At 34.6% G+C, this 22,050-nt stretch overlaps 1 protein-coding gene and 1 non-coding gene across 5 annotated transcripts in view; one reads left to right on the top strand and one right to left on the bottom strand.

Annotated features, from left to right (window-relative positions):
• The window catches only part of RAD18 (RAD18 E3 ubiquitin protein ligase), a 100,558-nt gene that overhangs the window by 46,771 nt on the left and 31,737 nt on the right, over positions 1–22,050 (bottom strand). For 3 of the 4 annotated variants that reach the window (XM_017501595.2, XM_017501598.2, XM_037728890.1), the window contains 4 exons: positions 18,294–18,631; positions 17,306–17,380; positions 16,324–16,423; positions 12,598–12,782 (listed from right to left, as the gene is read on the bottom strand). In XM_017501595.2, coding sequence (XP_017357084.1) covers positions 12,598–12,782; positions 16,324–16,423; positions 17,306–17,380; positions 18,294–18,631 — 698 coding nt within the window. The remainder of the gene's footprint in view (positions 1–12,597; positions 12,783–16,323; positions 16,424–17,305; positions 17,381–18,293; positions 18,632–22,050) is intronic. The other variant, XM_017501597.2, reaches the window with a different exon arrangement.
• Positions 8,009–8,146, top strand: LOC119467356. The gene has a single exon (XR_005195902.1). It is a non-coding gene; the product is annotated as a small nucleolar RNA SNORA43 (small nucleolar RNA).

Raw genomic sequence — 22,050 nt, 5'->3', positions numbered from 1 at the left:
AAGTAGAAGAACCAGAAAGAAACCTACCTAAGAGGAAGTGAAAACTGGTGAAAATGGTAAACATAAAAATAAGTATAAAATATACTTTGTTCTTATTTTTAACTACTCTAAAAGATAACTGATTAATGGACAAATAGCAACATATTGTGTTAATAGTATATGTAAAAGGAATTCATGACAGTAACAGTCCAATGAATTAGGAGTTGAAGTATACTGTTAAAAGTTTCTTACTAGTGAAGCTGTATAATTACTTAAAGGTAGACTGTAACTAATGAAAGATGTATGCTGCAAACCCTAGAGAGATCACTAAAATTTTTTGAAAAAGAGGTAAAGTAGTAAGGCAATAATAGAAATAAAATAATAAAAACACTCAACCCAAAAGACAGCAAAAAAGATAAGGACAACAAAAAGGAGATGGAACCAAGAAAAAAAAACGCAAGATATTAAATTCAAAGCCAACTACATGAGTATTTACATTAAAGAAAAGGTTTTAAAGCACCAACTAAGAGACAGAGAATGTCAGATTGGATAAAAAAAGATAGACCAAACTATATACTATCAAAAACAATCCATTTTAAGTAAAAAGATGAGTTAAAAATAAAAAAAATAGAAAGAAATGTCTCACATAAAGTCATCAAAAGAAAGCTGGAGGAGCTTTATTAATATGAGGCACAACAGGCACCAGAACAATGATTGTTATCAGGGAAAAAGAGGGAAATTAGGGGCCAAGTGCAGTGGCTCATGCCTTGCCTATAATTCCAGCATTTTGGGAGGCCAAGGCAGGCGGATCACCTGAGGTCACGAGTCTAAGACCAGCATGACCAACATGGTGAAATTCCGTCTCTACTAAAAATACAAAAATTAGCAGGGCATGGTGGCTCATGCCTGTTGTCCAGCTACTCAAGAGGCTGAGGCAGGAAAATCGCTTGAACCCAGAAGGCAGAGTTCAGTGAGCGGAGATCGGGCCACTGCACTCCAGCCTAGATAATGAGTGAAACTCCATCTCAAAAAAAGAGGGAAATTATATCACGATAAAAGGGTCAATTTACCAAGAAGACATAACAATCTTAAATGTGTTTGCCCCTAAAACAGAAATTTAAAATACATGAAAAAGAATTTCTGGTTCCAAACAAGATGGATTATACTCATTTCTCCCTATTCTTCCCCAAGAAGTACAACTAAAAACCCTGATATATAATAAACAACTATAAAAGAACTCTGGAAAGCAGAAAGAGGAAAATGGACTGGCTAAGACCTCAGCATATGAGGAATGACACTGTGGTGAGTTCCCTGGGGTTTCTTTATGTTCTGTATCTTACAGACTAGGCTCTGGAGAAGCCAGAGCCAGCAAGAGAAACAGACAAAAAAGCCTCAAGAAAAATCTACCCTAAGAAAGGCCCGAAAAAGAAGGTGCCCAGAAACCTTTTTGATAACACTTGACCTACCCAAGCAAAACACTGCTGATGCTCTCTGCCCTGTGCATTATTACCAGAGAGCAAGTGTGGAGTGTGAACCTCTACCCACCAACCAGCGATAATAGGGGTCCTAGTGTAGGATGTCTTCCCATAGCAACAGTGTCAGTGGAAGCCTAGTGAGGGCTTCTACCCCCTATCCAATGGTGGCAAGTGCCAGCTATACCCTCTAAACTAATAACTGGAGAATATCAAAGAGAAGGAAGCTGGAGAAAAGCATTCTTTCAGCCTGTGAAGAACAGCCCCAACCAACATGTAAAACCAGCATACAATTAATATGCCAAAAGGTTTGAAAACTGGACCACAGTGTGGAATACCAGGTTTTCACAACGGTCTCCAGGTAGCAATTAAATAAAGTAGAACAAAATAGCATTGCAAGGGATCCAGAAACTAAATCATCATTAGAACCACAGCCTACAAAAGTAGGCCAGGGTCTGCATGCTAAACTTAAACAAGATGACTTTCTACTAAATTAGAATATTTACATAGAACCCAGAATGTCATTAGTGTACAAAAAAATATTCAGAATACAATTAAAAAAAAAAAAAAACTTGACATACTAAGAACCAGGAAAATCACAACTTGAATGAAAAAAGACAAGTTGCCAATACCTGAGACAACCCAATTGTTGGAAATATCTGACAAGAATTTTAAAACTACCATCATAAAAATGATCCAACAGGCAATTAGTGCTCTGGAGACAAAACAAAATTGCTACTGTATGAAATACTTTTGAGAGCCTTGAAACATGCAAGTGTAGATGGATTCACATGTATGCATATGCATACATGCATGTGTATGTGTATATGTATCCCTGTGTGTACATGTATATATATGCATATAAATGCACATAATTCCCAGCTTCATCTGCTCAAATAGCCTAGAAGCAAAGACACCAAGTAGCAATGAGCATAGCTGGTAGCCATATCTCGGTTTCACCAATAAAAAGAAACAGAGCTCCTCAGAGAAATCGTTCTTTCATGTCCCAGCCCTGAAATCAGCAAGTAAAGCCTGCAATATCTTGTTATGTTAGAAATAAGAAAATGGTAACAAAAATAATGTGGGATATGTCATGAGGACAGAAATCAGAAGGAAGACACTCCTGCTGGCCAAATCTGGAAAAATACAAACACAAAAATAATTAGAAGTAATGAGTTAAAAATCTGTGAATCCATATTCATAAAAGACAAATAATAATAAGGCAGAGGGGAGGGCCCTTATTTTCAGAATCATGCCAAGTATTAATCAGCAAGTGCAAAAGGAATGCTGAAGTTGAAAAACCATCATTTTGAAACTATTACAGAATAGATTAGTTCAGAAAAAAATTACCAAATGATGCTAAATATAAGGGTAAAATCTTAATGAGGTATAGAATAGTTACATAATGTTGAAGTGTCTCTGCAGACTTATTATGACCAAGCAGGGGGATGTAAAGTATAAACAAGGGAGAAACTGGCCAGGTAATCAAGCCTAATATCACAAATGAGGGGTACACAGATGTCAAATGCCTCTACATGTAATATTCTGAAGACAAAACATCACTTAAATAGTATTCTTGCCAGGAATGCACAATCTGAATTTTGTGTCAGATGAGAACATTTTACTTGAAAAACACAGACACACACAACAAAGACTGTATTCTTTTAAAAGGCCAGTGTCATAAAGGACAAAGAAAGGTTGAGGAATTATTCCAGATTAAAAGAGACTGAAAAGATACTATCACTAAATGTAATATGTGATCCAAAACTGGATGATGTACTGCAGGAAAAAAAAAAAAATCTACAAAGGCTATTATTGGGTCCACTGATAAAACTAGAATAGAGATAATAGATTAGTAAAAGTATTATAATAAAGTTAAATTTACTACAAGTAGTAACTACAGTAGCAATAAAAGAGAATCTTTTTTTCTTAAGAAATAATACCAGGAAGCATTTAGGGGTAAAGAGTAAACATTATATAACTTATTCTCAGAAAGTTAAGAAAAAAAAAATGTCTGTAATTATATGGACACATACACACATTCACAGAAAGAGACAGAAGAACAGAGTAATTCATAAAGCAAGTGAGGGAAAATGCTAACAATAGGTGAATCTGTACAAAGGATATAGTCTATACATTCATTATGATAGTCTTTCAACTTTCCTGTAAATTTCCAAAGAAAAAGTTTTTTCAAAGAATGCAAAATTAAGACTTTTTCAGACAAACAAGCTGAGAGAATTTGTCTCAACAACACATCTGCACTACAAGAAACACCGAATAATGCAGGCACGATGGTTCACGCCTATAATCCCTGCACTTTGTGGGGCTAAAGCAGGAGGATCTCTTGAGGCTAGGAGTTTAAGACCAGCCTGGGCAACATAGTGAGACCCTGTCTCTACAAAACAAACAAACAAACAAAAATTAACTGGGCATGGTGGCATGCGCTTGTACTCCTAGCTACCTAGCACACTGAAACAGGATTCCTGGAGTCTGAGGCTGCAGTGAACTATGATTGTGCCACTGCGCTCCAACCTGGGTGACACAGCAAGACTCCAACTTTTAAAAAAAAAAAGAATGAATGAATGAAATTTTTCAGAAAATGTCCAAACACTGTGGAAATCAAGAAAAAAATAAGTTTTTTCTGGCAAAAGAAAATGACACCAGATGAAAACCTGGATCTACATAAAGAAACAAAGAATGCTTAAAATGGTAAATATGCAGGTAAACACAGACCTTCTTTTCCATTTTTTATTTAACATTACTGTTTTTATTTAGTTTAAAGCAAAAATGGTAACAAGGTATTATGGAGTTTTTAACATACGTAAAAGAAAAATCTATGACAAAATATTACAAAGAATGAAAGTCATAAGGTCCTTACATTATACATGAAGTAGTATAACATTAACTGAAGGTAGACTGAGATAAGTTAAAATGCATATAGTAAACTAGAACAATCACCCCTACAAAAAAACGAAATACAGCTCATAAAATGAAAATAACAAATACTTAGTTAATCTAAAAGAAAGCAGGAAATGAAGAAAAAACAAAGAATAGTAGGATAAATACCAAACAAGCAAGATGGCAGATATAAACCCAACCAAATAAAATACATGAAATTAAAATACTTTAAACCCTACAATTTAATAGTAGAGATTGTCAAATTAAATTTAAAAAGAAAATCCAAGCCATATACTGCTTATAATAAAACAGTTTAAATATAATGATACAATAGGTTTAAAGAAAATGAAATAAAGTAGTTGCTATATTCAGATTTTTGAAACAAGGATTATTATTAGAGACAAAGACACATATGCCATAATAACCAGGCTAAGTAATCAAGAAGATACATAATACTATTAAGAGAATCAAAATACAACAAAACTGAAAATATTGACAGGGAAAATGAAAAATCGATAAATACAGTTGGATATTTCAAAAAGCTTCTCAGTAATTGATAGAATCAGTAAACAGAATATCAGCAAGGATGCTGAAGACTTGAATACGCTATCAAGCAAATTTACATAACTAACATTTACAGATCACTATACAAAATAGCAAACTTTTCAAGTATTTATGCAATATTCACCAGGAAGACCTAACACCTAAGTTATGAAGCACGTCTTAACAAATGTAAAAGGTCTGAAATCATACAGATTTCATACAGAACAGATTGTCTGAACCACCATGGAATTAAATTAGAAACGAATAATAAGATACCTAAGAAATAACCAAATCTTTAAAAATTAAACAATACTTCTATATAGCATATGAGTCAAAGGAGAATCTACAACAAAAACTAGAAAATATTTTAACTGAATGAAAAGGAAAATAAGGCCAGGCGCAGTGGCTCACGCCTGTAATCCCAGCACTTTGGGAGGCCAAGGTGGGCAGATCACGAGGTCAAGAGATCAAGATCATCCAGGCCAACATGGTGAAACCTTGTTTCTACTAAAAATAAAAAAAAATTAGCCGGGCATGGTGGCATGTGCCTGTGGTCCCAGCTACTCGGGAGGCTAAGGCAGAAGAATCACTTGAACCCAGGAGGCAGAGGCTACAGTGAGCCAAGATTGTGCCACTGCACTCCAACCTGGTGACAGAGCAAGATTCTGTCTCAAAAAAAAAGAAAAGGAAAATAACCTATCAATGTTTGTGAATGCAGGCAATAGTACTTAAGAGAAAAATCTTTGAGTACATAGAGAACAATCTGAAATTAATTATCTAAACTTCCACAATAAGATAAAAAAAAAAAAAAAAAAAAAAAAAAAGGAAGACCAAATTAAACCTAAAGTAAGTAGAAAGAGAAATCATAAAAGATTGGAATTCAATGAAATAGAAAAACAGACAAAAACTGAGAAAAAGCAATTTGAGAAAAATGAAGCTGAAGCTTGGTTCTTTAGAAAAATGAGAAAAATTAATACTTGTAGGAAGAACAATCAGGAAAAAACAAGGCATATTTTCAGTATAGAAAATGAAAAAGAGTAAATCACCACAAATCCCATAGATATTAAAAGGTTAACAAGAAAATGTTACTTAAAAAAAACAAAACAAAAAGAACCCTCTGGCAATAGATTCAACAACTTAGATGAAATGAACACATTCCTTGCTAAAGATGCTTAGTTTAATATTCAAAAATTAATCAGTGTATTGCAAATTAATACCACATCCAGTAGCAGGACAACAATAAAAAAGACTAACAGGTGTTGGCAAGGACATGGAGCAACTGGAACTCTTTTTTTTTTTTTTTTTGAGATGGAGTCTCACTCTGTCATGCAGGCTGGAGTGCAATAGTACGATCCTGGCTCACTGCAGCCTCTGCTTACTTGGTTCATGCAACTCTCTGGTCTCAGCCTCCTAAGTAGCTGGGATTACAGGTACCCACCACCATCACCTAGCTAATATTTTCTATTTTTAGTAGAGAACAGTTTCACCATATTGGCCAGGCTGGTCTCCAACTCCTGACCTCAGGTGATTCACCTGCCTTGGCCTCCCAAAGTGTTGGGATTACAGGCATGAACCACTGTGCCCAGCCGAACTGGAACTCTTACACGTTGCTGATAGGATGTAAAATGGTGTAGTCACTTTATACAACGGTTTAGCAATTCCTCAAAATGTTAAAATAGAGTTACCATATGACTCACGAATTCAAATACACAATAGAAATGAAAACGTATGTCCCCATAAAAAGTTGCATATAAATGTTCATAACAGCATTATTATAATAGCCAAAAAGCAGAAAAATGTCAGATGTGAACTCATGAACAGACACAAATATGTGACATATTCATACAATGGAATATTATTTGGCAATGAAAATAATGAGTATTGACCATAGATAAACCTTGAAAACGTTATACAAGTGAAAGAAGTTAGTTTATAAAAGGCTACAAGCTACAGGTATATGATTCCACTTAAAGGGAATATCCAGAATAGACAAATCTATAGAGACAGAAAGTAAATTAGTGGCTATCTACAGCTGGAAGAGTTGGTAGAAAATGATGCCAATGGATACTGTGCTCTTTTTGGATAACAAAAATGTTCTAAAATTTAATGTGATGATAGTTGTACAGTCTGTGAATATACTGAAAACCACTGAACTGTATGTACACTTTAGGTGGGTATGACTTATATTTCAATATTATATGAATTATATTTCAACAAACTGATTAAAACTCAATTTTGTAAATCATATCACAGAATAAAGAAAAAATATTATAATCTCAATAGATGCAGAATAAGGAATTGACAATTCAACACTCCTTCATAATTCTCAATAAACTAGGAAGGGAAGAAATGTCCTCAACCTCATAAAAGGCATCTATGAAAACCTATCAGGGTTAATAGTGAAAGACTAAATGTTTTACCTATAAGATTGGGGTATTCCAGAATTAAAAGAACATATATTGATGAAATAGTATTGTCACTCAAATGTATTTTTGAAGGTAATTATTCTTCCTTTTGGGGAGATAGGCCCCTGAAAAATCAGAGGAAAGTTAGAGATTCTTTCTTAAAAAATTCATATAAAAAAAAGATTGGGGAAAGGAAAGGATATTTGCCTACACCACTTTTATTCCATATCGCACTAGAGGTTCTACCAATGCAACCAACCAAGGGTAGAAAAATAAATAAAATGCATATCGATTGGAAAAAAAACTTGTTTTTGACATGTAACTTGATTGTGTATATAAAAATCCTATGAAATCTATAAAATTCAGAAATAGTGAATTCCACTAGTTAATATTATACAAATATATAAAAATTAATATATCAAAATGAGTCTTTAGTAATAAACAATAAGAGACTGAAATTTTAAAACATCACTCATAATAGCACCAAAAGACATGAAATATTTAGGGATAAATTTAACAAAATACATGGAACACATATACATAAAAAACTAGACAGCACTATTGAGAGAAATTAAAGGAGGCCTAAAGAGACATACCAAGATTATACATTAAAAGTCCTAATATTGTTAAGATATCAGTTCTAAGCTGATCTATGTAATCTCACTCAAAATCCCAAAAGGTACACATCAATAAACTGACTGCCCTGCAGATGCTGTCCTGGACCTACCAGCAGCAAAGATGCAGATGCTCTGCTCTGCCTGTAACATCGGGGTAAAGTCAAAGTGGTTATTTCTACACTCAGTATTCAGAAAACAGTAAACAACAAGAATGGATAATAGCCTGACATTTCTTAAAGAGAAAAAACAACAACAACAACAAAAAACAGAGTCTAACATTTATGTAGAATTGCCAAGGACCTAGAACAATTTTGAGAACACAGTTGAAGGACTTATACTACCTGATAATTTTAAGACTTACTATAACCTTACAGAAATCAAGAGTGTGGCATGGGTAAAAGAACAAGATACAGAGGTCAATGGAACGGAATAGATTCTAGATAGATTCACATACTATATACATGGCCAACAGGTTTTTCACAATGCAGGCAAAGTAATTCAATGGGGAAGAGAGTCTTTTTAACAAATGTGCTGAAAAACTAGATATACATATTTTTTAAATGAACTTTACATTTACCTTCTACCATATAGAAAAACTAAATGAAAATGGATCATAGATTTAAATATAAAAGCTAAAATTATAAAACTCCTGAAAATAACACAGGAGAAAATCTTTGTGATCTTAGGATAGGCAAATATTTTGTTGATATGCAACACAATTGCATATCATGAAATGATACACAAGACCCATAAATCATAAAATAAAAAAGTAAACTAATTTCATCTCTGCTCTTCAAAGACATCATTAAGAAAATGACAAGGTAAGCCACATACTAAGATAAAATATTCACAACACATATATTTAACAAATTCAGTATCCAGAATATATAAATAACTTACAAATCAATAAAAGGAGTTAAGGAGCAGAAAATTTCAACAGACCCTTTATCAAAGAAAATACACAAATAGCAAATAAAAATATCAAAAGTCAGTAGACACTACTAGTCACAGGAAAATGCAAATTAAAACCATCATGAGATACCACTACCACATACCCACTAGAATGGCTAAAATTAAGAAGAATCAAAATACCAATCGTTAGCAAGGGTGTGAAAAAGTGGGGCACTCTCACACAATGCAAAATGGTTCAGTCATTTGAAAAACTACATGGCAGGTTCTTATAGTTGCATTTACCATATGACCCAGCAATTCAACTCCACCCAAGAGAAATGAAAACATATGGCTACACAAAGATCTGTGAACCCATGTTCATAACAGCTTTACTGATAATAAAAAAAAAACTGAACATAGTCCAGTTGTCCATTAATAGGTGAAGAGGTATGCAAATTGTGGCAGGGCCATAAGCAGAACACTGCCAAGCAATAAAAAATAAATGCACTGGCCGGTCATGGTGGCTCACACCTGTAATCCCAGCACTTTGGGAGGCCAAGGAGGGTGGATCACAAGGTCAGAAGTTCAAGGCTAGCCTGGCCAATATAGTGAAATCCTGTCTCTACTAAAAATATAAAAATTAGCCGGGTGTGGTGGCAGGCACCTGTAGTCCAGCTACTCAGGAGGCTGAGGCATGAGAATCGCTTGAACCAAGGAGGCAGAGGTTGCACTGAGTCGAGATCATGCCACTGCACTCCAGCCTCGGCAATAGAGCGAGACTCCATCTAAAAAATAAATAAATAAAATAAAAAATAAATGTACTACTGGTAAAAGCAACAACATGAAAAAATCTCAAAAGTATTATACTTAGTGACAGATGCCATATGTAAAAGACTATACACTATACAATTTGTGTAATTTCATTTATGTGACAGTCTAGAAAAGGTAAAATTATAGGGCCAAAAAAAGAAATCAGTATTTCCCAGGGTCTTAGAGTAAAGGAGAGGGAATATACTGCAAAGGGGCATTGAAACTTGTTAATGAAGGAAATGTTCTACATTTCAATTAGAACAATGGCTAAATGACAATATACATTTGTCAAAATTCATCTATATACTTTTAAAGAATTATTATATTGTAAATAAATCAAACCTCAATAAAAAGGGCACATAAAAAAGTGACAAGCCATTGAATGTAAGGAAACTATACAAAAATCAGTTGTATTTTTCTAAACAAGTAACTAATAAAAATTGACATTTTTTAACAAAACACAATGTACAACTGCATCAAAAATATCAAAGAATAACTCTTTAAAAAGACGTGTAAGCCTCCACTCTGATAACTGCAAAGCATTACTGACAAAAATCAAAGATGAATAAAGCGATAAACTATATTCATGAATTGGAATACTCAAATACTGTACAGGTATCAGCTATCCCAAAATTGATATACAAATTCAATGTAATCCCAATTTAAAAACTTATATGGAAATACAAAAGGCCTAAAAAAATCAAGTCGACCTCAATAATATAAGCTGGAAGAACTATATTACCAGACAGCAAGACCTATTATAAATTACTTATAAAGTACTTAAGACACACATTATTTACCCTGCACAAGGGTTAATAACCGTCCAATGGAACAAAACAGTGTCCAGGCCTACACATGTACAATTAGCTGATTCTCAACCAAGACTTCTGGCAATTCAGTGGCGGAAAGGATGGCATTTCAATTAGTGGTGCTGCATCAATTCGTTATTCATATAAAAAAAAAAATAAGACAATCTTGTGCTCTACCTCACAACATATGCTAAAATCAATTCGAAATAAACTGTACATCAAAATTTAAGAGTAAGAATAAAGTTTTTAAAAGAAAGAGAAGATTTGCATGATCTTCAAGTAGGCTAAGGTAAAAGCACTAACCAAAAGGAAAAATGTAATGAATTGAACTACATGAAGAACTTCTACTCTTCAAATGATGTCGTTAAGAGAGTGAAAAGTTGAAATTAGAAATATACATACATCAAGCAAAATATTTTTATCCAGAAAATTTAAATTACTCCCACAAATAAGAAAAACAGATCCCCAAGAAGAATTGGACATAAAATTTAAACAGGTATTTCACCAAAGAGGACATCCAAAAAATAAGTAAGAAATAAGAAAATTAAGTAAATAAGAAAATAAATAAATAAGAAAAATAGATTCCCACAGAAGAATTGGACGTAAGATTTAAACAGGTATTTCACCAAGGAGGACATCCAGGTGGCATATAAAACATATAAAATAAGAATATAAAAATGTGCTGAACATGATAAGTTATTAAGGAATGCAAATTAAAATAACAAAGTACTACCATGGACCCACTAGAATGGCTAAAATGGAGAGTTAACAATGGTGATGTTGTCAAGGGTGTAGAACAACTGACACCTGCATACACTCCTGATGAAAGTATACATGACTACTGAATTTGGGGCTCTATCCATGAAAGCTGAACATGTGCAAATACATAACACCAATCCCATTCATTTATTCATATATATATACATACATATATATATATATATATATATATATATATATATATGCATGTTGTGCATGTTGCTGTTGGAGATACATACACTATATATACATGTGTATGTATCTCCAACAGCAACATGCACCTATGTGCACCAAAAGATATGTAAAAAATTATTTACAGCAGCATTATAACAGAGAAAAAGTGGGAAAAACTGAAATGTCTATTAAACACTGAATGGATAAGATGATATGTTTATACAATGGAATACCATATAGCAACAAAAATGAAAAAAATTACAATTGTATACAGAAATGAATGAATCTTTCAATGTTGCACAAGTAAGGGCAGGCACAAAAGAATACATAAGCTATTGTCCCATTTATTTAAAGATCAACCATAGGCAAAATGAACATGTGGGCTTAGAAGTCAAGACAGTGGTCAAATGTGAGAATGAAGTAGTGAATGGGAGGGGGGCAGATAGGGCTTCTGGGATGCTGGTAGTGATCTCAGTAGTGGCTACAACAACATTTTCACTTTATGAAATTTACTTTGTGATAATTCACTAAACAATACACTTATAATTTGTGTGCTTTAATGTTTGCATGTTATTCACCAAGTTTTTTAAAATTAGGCAATTCTATATGTTAATAATAGAAAGAACTCCAACATATGCGTGTGGTTTAATGAAAAGAACCAACCATTAAATAGTGCACTACACAGAATACTAATATTTTGTAGAAACAGTAATGAAAAGCATTTATGTTTGTGTACAAAATTCATAATGGCAACATTTACTGAATGCTAGCTACTTGTTAAGATACTGTCCTAGGCACTTTACATGCCTTTTATCATTTATTCCTCTCAACATTATGAAGTAGGTAGTATTATAACCCTTATTTTTTGAATGAGAAAACTGAGGTAGAGACGTATCAAGTAACATGCCCATAGTCACCAAGCCATAAAGCTGAAAAACTAGCACTGTAACCCAGGCTCTCCAGATCCATTCTTCCCCACCACACTCTCCCTAGAAAGGCACATGAGAAACTGGCAATAGCAGTGCATCTGAGAAGAGATCTGAGCATTGGAAGACAGGCTGAGAATAAGCCTGGCTTATCAAAGCATATTGTAGGTACCTTTTGAAGGAATACATTTGTATGTCTTATCTTTATCAAAAATGTATTTATTCATAATATTTTTCTATGGTATATGATTTCTGAGCTACACAAAATTGTTTTATCCAGAAGGTAAGCATGACTCACTGTTTTATTACTTTACCTGATTTAGGATGCAAAGCATCGCACTGGGCATTATACATGTGTACAAATTCTTGGTGCCTTTTAACGAGCTGTTGTTTATTTCCTTGAATAGATAATCCATGCTCTTTTAGCTTTTTCTTTAAATCACGATCAGAGAGCAAATTATATACAGTTTTGGGCAGCGGCTTCCTTTTGTGAACAGAACTGAAAAGGGAAGAAAGATCCCTGATGATTATTGTGAATTATCAAATGCTTTTCATGTAAAATGGCAATTTATCTTCTGATTCAACAACTAGGTGACTGGGAAACTAGTAGAACCATTAAGATAAAAAGGAGAGAGAAGAATCAAGTTTGCAGATAAAGCTGACTGTCTAACATAATGCATCTGAGGTGCTGGTGAGATATTCAGACACAGGAACCTAGATGGCACCAGAAGTGAGAGACGTGGGTCTCAAAAAGATGTCAGACCTAAAGAGGCACACTTAAAAGACACATATGTAAGGCTTTCGGAATATGTTATGAGGACTTCACTTAGAATCACACTTACATAGACCTATTCAATTTTCCACCTCTTTAAAGCATGCTAGAAATTCTAGTGGGCTAAAATGTAAACTACCTAAAAGTACCAATGACTTGAGACAATTCCATAAACAGGAACTCCTTAGTGAGTTTTAATCCATTTCATCTGATTATAGTAGGTTCTCTAGCTCAGCTTTATGGCAATTAGGTGCTAAACAAAAACATGCTCAAGGAGGCCATTACACTTGCTATCATTTCAAAATGAGAATAGCAAAGATTCAGATGAAAATTAACAGAAACTTGAAATAATAAGTTTATCCAAAAAGCAAGTTTTACAAAGGATTTGCATATAACTAGCTCACACTCTGCTGTCCCAAACATTAGTGTACCTAAGAAGCACCTAAAGAGTTTATTTAAAATGCAGATTCTCAGTCCCCTTCTCCACACCATCCACCAATTGTGGTTTAGGTCTGAAGCGGAGATCTAAAATCTCTATTTTCAACAAGGTTCTCCAGAGTAAATCTGATATAAATGGTCCCATAATCAAACAGAGAAATATTAGTCAGGTATAGACTGAAAACAATCAAAAATTTCTCTGTTAACCAACAGTGCCATTACCTGACTAAATTATGTCTTTTATGTTGTAATAATAAAATCTAAAAGCCAGAAATAACTAATTAACTGTGAAAAGACCTGCAAACTCTCAACAGATATTTTTCTGAAAACTGCTCTTCTTATAATGACAGCCCATCAGACTCTACAAGACTGATAAAATTATGGCAAAATGAAATCTCAGTAGGTAGCAACAGCTGAATCATTTTGTGTTTATACAAGCACACAGGGAGAGATGATTCATTAAGTCTGTATCTAAAATATTTGTTTTACCAAGGATAGATGATTAAACTATGACTGTGAAATTCTATTGAAGAACTGTACTGTTCACTGGCATTTACAATAAAAAGCACCACCAGAGATCAACAATTTCTGTCAGGAATTTAAAAACATGAAACCTGATAAATGTTTCCCCAAACACGAAAATGACATTTACTTTTCTTCTATGATTTAGTGGAACTGAGTAATACATTTAAGGGCCCTCAGAATCTGAGGACATCAAAGGAAGAGTGCATTCTCTGAATCCGTTCTGATATGGTTTTATACAGAAGGGTTAAGGGCTGCCACTCACAACCAGCAGATGGCCTGTCAGGATATTGTGGAGGAGACAGGAAAATATGCACAGCCTCTTCTCTATGACCCGACCCTGGGGCCTGGATACTACTAAAGAAGGACATGGCCAATGTTGTATTCAGTGACTCCACAAACACCAGTTTTGTATGATGGAAGTTATGAGGACAGAAAGATTTGGCAGTCAAATAAATTTAGGAATTACTGAATTAAGCAAAACCTAATAGTCATCCTTCATGTAGGACCTCTCAAAGCCTTTAACATACTAAGAGGGGTACCCAGGAGGTAGTGCTTCTAAGTTCACTACAGAGCACTGGGAGGACTATAGTATTCTTTGGAGCAGGAATTTGACCCACTGTTAGAACTTAATTACACATGGACAAGTATGTCTTTAAATAAACTGACAGCATCAGGAATGATGTATCAGAAATGTATTCAAACTGATGGATGGATCTAGAAAAAGGGGAGTCCAGGCAACATCAGCAGTGCAGATTCCTTATTCTTCAAAAAGAATATATTCAGCTTCTATATTCCCAACTCATGCATTTCTAAAGGGAAAAGAAGGTCATCTGACTCTCGTGGCTTACAGGAAATAATCCTTAGCACTACTCATTTTCTTAAAATCGCCACTAATTAAGCCACCTAAAAATCTAAATTTTATCCTCATCAACAAAATTGCCCACTAGGTGGGAGTACTGTGCATGCAAAACCGTCCCAGGTTTGGACTCAAGTACGTCTACCATTTTTAATAAAGCATCACTGTGTTTTATATGTTAGCTTTTGTAAGTTATAACAGTATAAATCTGACCCTCAAAATCTGCAGTCACTTCAAATTTACCTATAAAAATTAAGTGACATCTTTAATCACAATAATACGATGGCTCTGTTTTATTAACACTGCTTTTGAAAAATATTCTTCAAAGTCCTTTAAAATAGACTGAACATAGAAGCAAATCATTCTTTCATCACCACTTCCCAGGACACAACTGAAAAAGGACATTAATTTCTTCAGTCTCCCTCCTCCTCTTCTCCAAATATCTCTGAATTGCCACCTATTAGCTTCCCCTTGCCTCCTGTTTCAGAAGAGTCCTTTCTGCATGTCAAGGATAACCTCATTACTGGGCTCTTATGCTCCTCAGTTTCTTCCTTTTATCCTCTGCTCTCCCTGGAGATAGTGGAAGGAAAGAGACTGAAGGCTTAAATTCCTATTTTTAAAAACATCTTCCCTTGATCTTCACGCCACTCACTCCTTCTTCAAACTACCATCTCATCCTTCTCCCTTCATCACCAGACTCATCTAAATTGCATCTTCTGATTCTTTATTATGCATTGATTCCTTAATGCATAATTGTTTATCTAATATTTCATTCCTGAACAACATGTATGTATAACAATAGTGGACTAATTTAAAAATTACAGTTACTTTGATGTACAAGAGAGGCAGAACAGCACAGTAGTTTAGATGCAAATACTAAGCTGACAATTTATTAGTTACATTACCTGGATGGTGTGGGGGTGGGGTGGGATGGGATACAACATTACATTTCATATTTGCATTTTTGTACCTTTTTATATTATATTATATATATATATATAATTTCCTAGTCCAAAATTTTTGAAAAATTTGCTTTTAAATTTTAAAACTCCTGAGCATCCTAAGGACCAGAGAAAGATTTTCTATATTCTATATTCAGAGTCCAATCTTGCTTTCTTTGGCCAAGATGCTTTTTGGTAGTTCTAAAATTCTAAGAGAAAAAAAAAGCTTAAAAAGAATTGAATTTGAAGTCACTAATTTCTTATTAAGTCAAATTTAGTAGCAGTTCAAATATTCAATACAACTAATCACATTTGGTAACGTGGGAGTTGAAGACAGAACAGAGAAGAGGAATTGGAAGAGGTGGCCAATAGGATTAAAGGATAAATCAAGCAAGAGTGGGAAATACAGTTACCAGGATAAAATGAATACTGTAATTTTCCCCCAAGTTTATAAAGCACAAGAGACATCCAGCTGAAGTAGCTCAATGGTTCTGCTCAGCCTCCTTACCTTCGGAGGCTTTCCTTCTTCTCTTCGCGTGTTAAACAGCTATCTAAATGCTTATTAATGTGATTTTCTGGAATGTTAACCCCGCAAACAGGACAATCCACTGTATTTTTTAAAAAGAAAAAGAGAGACTTTATTAATTGTAGAAGGGGCAAAAGTAATGTAAACTGGAATATTTTCAGCAATTAAAGTAAAAAAGAATTTCAACTTAACATGCACTTAGAAAAGCAGAAAAGAAAAAGAATGGCCCATCAGGACAGCAGGAGTGGGACAGACCGGTTACTTGGCAATGGCTAAATTGTGGAAAGTCACACAGTTGAAGTCCTAGGCCCAGAAGAGACTGCAAATAGGCTTGAAAGTTCGTTTATTAGAAAATGCTTTGGTTAAATCTTTTCTACCAAGGTATGACCAAACTACAAAACTAATCTAAAATTTTCCCAAGCCTTAGGAGCTATCCATGTTTAGCACAGAAGCAAGAGTAACTTAAGTAAGATACACCTGGCCCAGGGGCTGGGCAAAGGACAGGTACAGCTAGATTAAATAATTTATTGAGTTGGGCCAACTACTGTTCAATTTTGTCAATGGTTACAAATTTGTTAATTTAGCTCTCATTTGTAATTCTATATATAATGTTAAAATTAAGGAATATTGTCATTCTCAAACTATTTCATAAAGTTGCAGGGATCTGCGGGGGTATCTCAGGGCCTACAGATCGCCATGGATAATAGGCAGGAGTTCAGGTAGAACAGAACAATCTATTTCATATGTTATGGTTTATTGTAAAATTTCATTTGGGAAAAAAGGTTTTGCTAAGGGAAAAACAGTTAACCATCAAGCTAAAAAATACTACAATAAGAATTGTCAATTGGTAAAAAGACTAAAGATAGACATAGTTGAAAATATAAGTGAAATTTATATCTCTTTAAAACGTGTAAACACATAAGTACTAATAAACTAATTCAATCTAAGTTTAATAAACACTCACATCTCTGCACTGTGTATGGTATGAGTATACCAAAGATGTCTAAGAGTTTCTGCCTAAAAGGTGCTCTAAACTTCACTGGAAAGAAGACACAGAAACAAAAGGTTAAACAAGCTGACATATTCATCAAACAGTTAAGCAAATGGTTTATAAAACAGAAAACAAGTGTTATAACGCTTTTGTGATGTGAGACAGTGTTTTCTAACATAACCAATGACTAGTGAAGATCCAGATAGAGTCTGGAAAGGTATAGAACTTTTCAGTTCTATACTGAAATATAGAACTGAAATAACATTCACTAAAAATGTTTGGGCTCACCAAACATTCTTAGTGAAGGGGCAGGTAGTGAAGAATTTAGACTTTATGGATCATATGGCCTCTGTCACAATCACGCAACTCTGCCACTGTAGCATGAAAGTAGCCACAGTCATATGTAAACAAGCGGGTATGCAAACTTTTATTTAGAAAAACAGGTGGCAAGCCAGATTAGATCTGCCCGTTGAAGTTTGCCAATTCCTCGGTGTACTGAAGGAACAGTGGGGAGATCAGCTTGGCTAGAGCAGGACTTCTGAGAGGGAGAGGTGAACAATATGGCGGGATTACTAGGGTAGGGCTCCAATTGTCAAAGGCTTTACATGGCAGGCAGAACAGTGAGGAGGCGGTCAAGCGGTGGTAAAAATAAGATAAAAGAGCTCTTCAAGATTATATGCAAACTGATACATTGAATTGGGGGGAGAAGGATTAAAAGCTAAAAACAGAAAGCTACTGCCATACTTGAAGCCTGAACTAATTAAAATTGTATCCTTTTCGTAGCAGTCAGCCTGAATTCCTATTTCTGAGAAAGAACAAACATCAATGGCTGAGACTGTGACACAGCGAAATCTGATTTGTCCTTTACCATTCCTTCCCCCTCAAAGATGCTGCCTATTTATTCTTATGTTAAGTGGATGAAAAGATTTCCATACTTCCACATATGAAAATAACTTCCTACCTTTAGTAACTTGTTTCAAAGTGGATGTTGAGGGTGTCTCAGGACGCTTGGCCTCTGAGGAACCTGGAGCCATCTCTTCTATAGAATGTGTCTCTTTGGTCTTTGCAGCAGGGCTTGCCTCTTTTGGAGGGCTGAATTTGCTTTCATTTTCTTTTGTCAACAACTCTGATGTAGAACCACTCGTTTCTCTGATCAAGAAATTATCCATTAACCTGCTCCCCTGCTTTAAAGACAGTCTGGAGGCTATAGGAATATCTACCTTGACAGCAAGATTCTTTGATGAGGAAGAAGCAGGAAATTTGGGTGGTGACTCTAAAGCAAGCTGCAACAGATGATTCCTTGAAGCAGAAAAAACACAACAGATAATTAAGATATCAAATTTTATACAATAAATTAACTGACATAAGCTGTTTTCCCAATTAACCTTGTTTTCAGAAATACAGGACTTACACTATAATGACAAACAAACCAAAGTTTCTTCTAGAATAACTCAAAGCAATAAATCTAACTTAAAAGGCAGTTATGTGTCGATAAAACAAAATGAAAGGAAATCAGCTTTAGACCAAAGAGAATAGCTTATATAAGACCTAATCTCCAACTGTAAGTAACTTTAAGACCTGAACAAAATATACTGATACAGTCTGGATACTGTCTCCACCAAATCTCATGTTGAAATGTGATTCCCAGTGTTGCAGGTGGGACCTGGTGAAAGGTGACTGGATCAGGAGGGCAAATTTCTCATGAATGGTTTAGCACCAATCCCTTAGTGCTGTCCTTGTGACAGTGAGTTCTCATGAGATCTGGTTTAAAAGTGTGTGGCACCTATGCCCCCGCCTTGCTCCCACTCTCAACCACGTGATACGCTGCACCTGTCTTTTGCCTTCCAATGTGATTGTAAGCAGCCCAAAACCTCACTAGAAGCTGAGCAGATGGCTTGTACAACTGCAAAACCATAAGCCAATTAAATCTCTTTTCTTTGTAAATTGCCCAGCCTCAGGTTGGGCAATGCAAGAATGGCCTAACACACATTAAAAAAACAACTCTTTGTAGGCACTGGACTGAAATCAACACAAGGCTGCAATCCCTGATAAAGAAGAAAACACGAAGTAATCCAACATTTCCCGAAGACTTTACCCTGGAAGCATTTTCTAGGAATTGGGTATTAAAGTGAAGTCTCAACAGGAAACAGCGATCTTAGTAGAGAAAATAAGAGATCAGAGTTCTGAGCAAAGGTGGCCAGGATTGAGGGGTCAGAGTGCTTTCTGATGTGGTAGCTACTGAAAGGGAACCCCAGAAGTCTGCTTAGAAATTCACATCCACTTCTGCTCATCTCCAGGGCTGCACATGATTAGACAAAAACACAGGAGACCCAGTAGGAAGCTGAAACTGGTAATTTAAAATACCAAAGGTCAGTGCTGGAAAGTTAGTTATTAGCACTGGAGTCCAGCCAAAGCTGAGAAATCTTTATGAAGACGATGTACATTCAAGTGAGACCCCACAAAGGTCTCATCTTAGAAAAATGGACCACACTGAAGAAATACAAATAAAAATCCAACAGACCTAACCTAAGAAAACATTATACCAGGCCTTGACAGAACAAAGATGAAGAGCTGGTAATTTAACCGCCTGTTAGAACAAAATGTGACCAATACTCTAAGCTTCCAACTTAAAAGGTTAGGAAATGAACAGTAAACAGCAAAAATAAACCAAAAGAAGAGAGGAACTAATAACAGATACTAGTGAAACAAGTGAAGCCAAACATTGGTCTTTGAAAAAAATTAACAAAATTATTAATCCCTACTAAGACTGAACTAAGAAATAAATGAGAGAAAATACAAATCACCAAAACAAAGAATTAAAAGAAGACATCATTATAAATCCTATAAAAAAAAGATAACTGGAGGATATTATGAACACTTTGTAATAAATTTTAAATTTTAGATTAAATGGACAAATTCTTTGAAAAGCACTATTCATCAAAACTGACAAACAGAAAACCTGAAGAGCCCTTATTATCTATTAAAGAAACTGAAGCTATAATTTGAAACTTTCCCACAAAGAAAACTCAAAGCCCAGATGGCTTCACTGGTAAAAAATTCTACCACATATTTAAGGAAGATATAATATCAACATTATATGACCTCATCCAGAAAATAGAAAAGAATAAACACTTCCCAACCTATGCTGAAGTCAGCATAAACTTGCTAACAAAACCACACAAGCACATTGTAGGAAAGGAAAATTATAGTCCAATAATTTCTCATATAGACACAAAAATCCTAAATGAAACATTAACAAATAAAATCTAAAGATAAATTTTTAAAATGTAATGTGTCAGGACTCAGCGGAATTTATTCCAGAATGCAAGGCTGGTTTACTATTTGAAAAAAATCAACCAGTGCAATTCACCACATTAGCAAAATAAAGGAGAAAAACTATATAATCATCTCAATAAATGCAGAGAAAGCATTTGATAACATTTAAGACCCATTCATAATAAAAACATTCAGATATCTAGGAATAGAAGGAAACTTTCTTAATCTGATAAAATATATTTTAACAAAAGCTACAGCTAATATCAGTCATTAGTGAAGCACTGACCATCTCTTCCAAAGACTGGAAATAAAACAAGGATGTCTACCACCAGCACCTGGAAAGAAAACTTTATTTACAAATAAAATGACTATATACAAAGAAAATCCGAAAGAATCTACAAGGACCTAGAATAAGTGAATTTTCACAAGATTCTGTATCTAATGTCAATAAATAAAAATTAATGTTATACCTATATATTAGCAAACAAAAAATAAAATTTTAAAATAAAAACCACTTAAAATGTCATCTGAAAATATTAAATATTTGTGAATAAATTTAATGAAAATGTGCAAAACCTATGTCCTCAAAACTATAAAACACTGCTTAGAGATAAAAGGCCAAAATGAATGAAGAGCTATTTCATGTCAATGTTAAGAAGGTGGGCATTTTTCCCACATTGACTTATAAATTCAATGCAAAACAATCAAAATACAAGCTACTTTTTTGGAAGTGGAAATCATATATGCATTCTAAAATCTATATTTAGATTTTAATGTTTCATTTAGGAAATGCAAAGGCCCTAAAATGCCAGCAGTCTTGAAGAAGAGCAAAGTTAGAAACTTGAACTACCAGATTTTAAGGACTTACAATACACCTAAAATATTAAAGACATTGCAGTATTCGCTTAATGACAAAGAAAATATGAAACATAATGTGTCCAGAAACAGACTCACACATACATAGTCGCTTGATTTACAACAAAGGAGTCACTGCAATTTAGTGGTTCTTTTTAATCATGGTGCTAGAGCAACTGAGTATCTGTTTAGAAAAAAAAAAATGACTCCTAATACTTATCTCCATCATATACAAAGATTAACTTGAATAAGTTCAAAGATCTAAATGTAAAAGCTAAAACTGTAACAATCTTAGAAAAAACATATTTAAAAATCTTGATAGGCAAAGATTTCTTATGATTAAAAAGCACTAACCATTAAAAAGACAGCGAGAGGGGCCAGGCACAGTGGCTCACGCCTGTAATCCCAGCACTTTGGGAGGCCAAGGCAGATGGATCACTGGGTCAAAAGATCGAGAACATCCTGGTCAACGTGGTGAAACCCCGTCTCTACTAAAAATACAAAAAATTAACTGGGCATCGTGGTGCGTGCCTGTAATCCCAGCTACTCAGGAGGCTGAGGCAGGAGAATTGCCTGAACCCAGGAGG

This window comes from Cebus imitator, unplaced genomic scaffold, assembly GCF_001604975.1.
Source record: "Cebus imitator isolate Cc_AM_T3 unplaced genomic scaffold, Cebus_imitator-1.0 Scaffold281, whole genome shotgun sequence".
In the NCBI taxonomy this organism is placed as follows: Eukaryota; Metazoa; Chordata; class Mammalia; order Primates; family Cebidae; genus Cebus; species Cebus imitator.
This window is presented reverse-complemented; position numbering and strand designations above follow the sequence as displayed.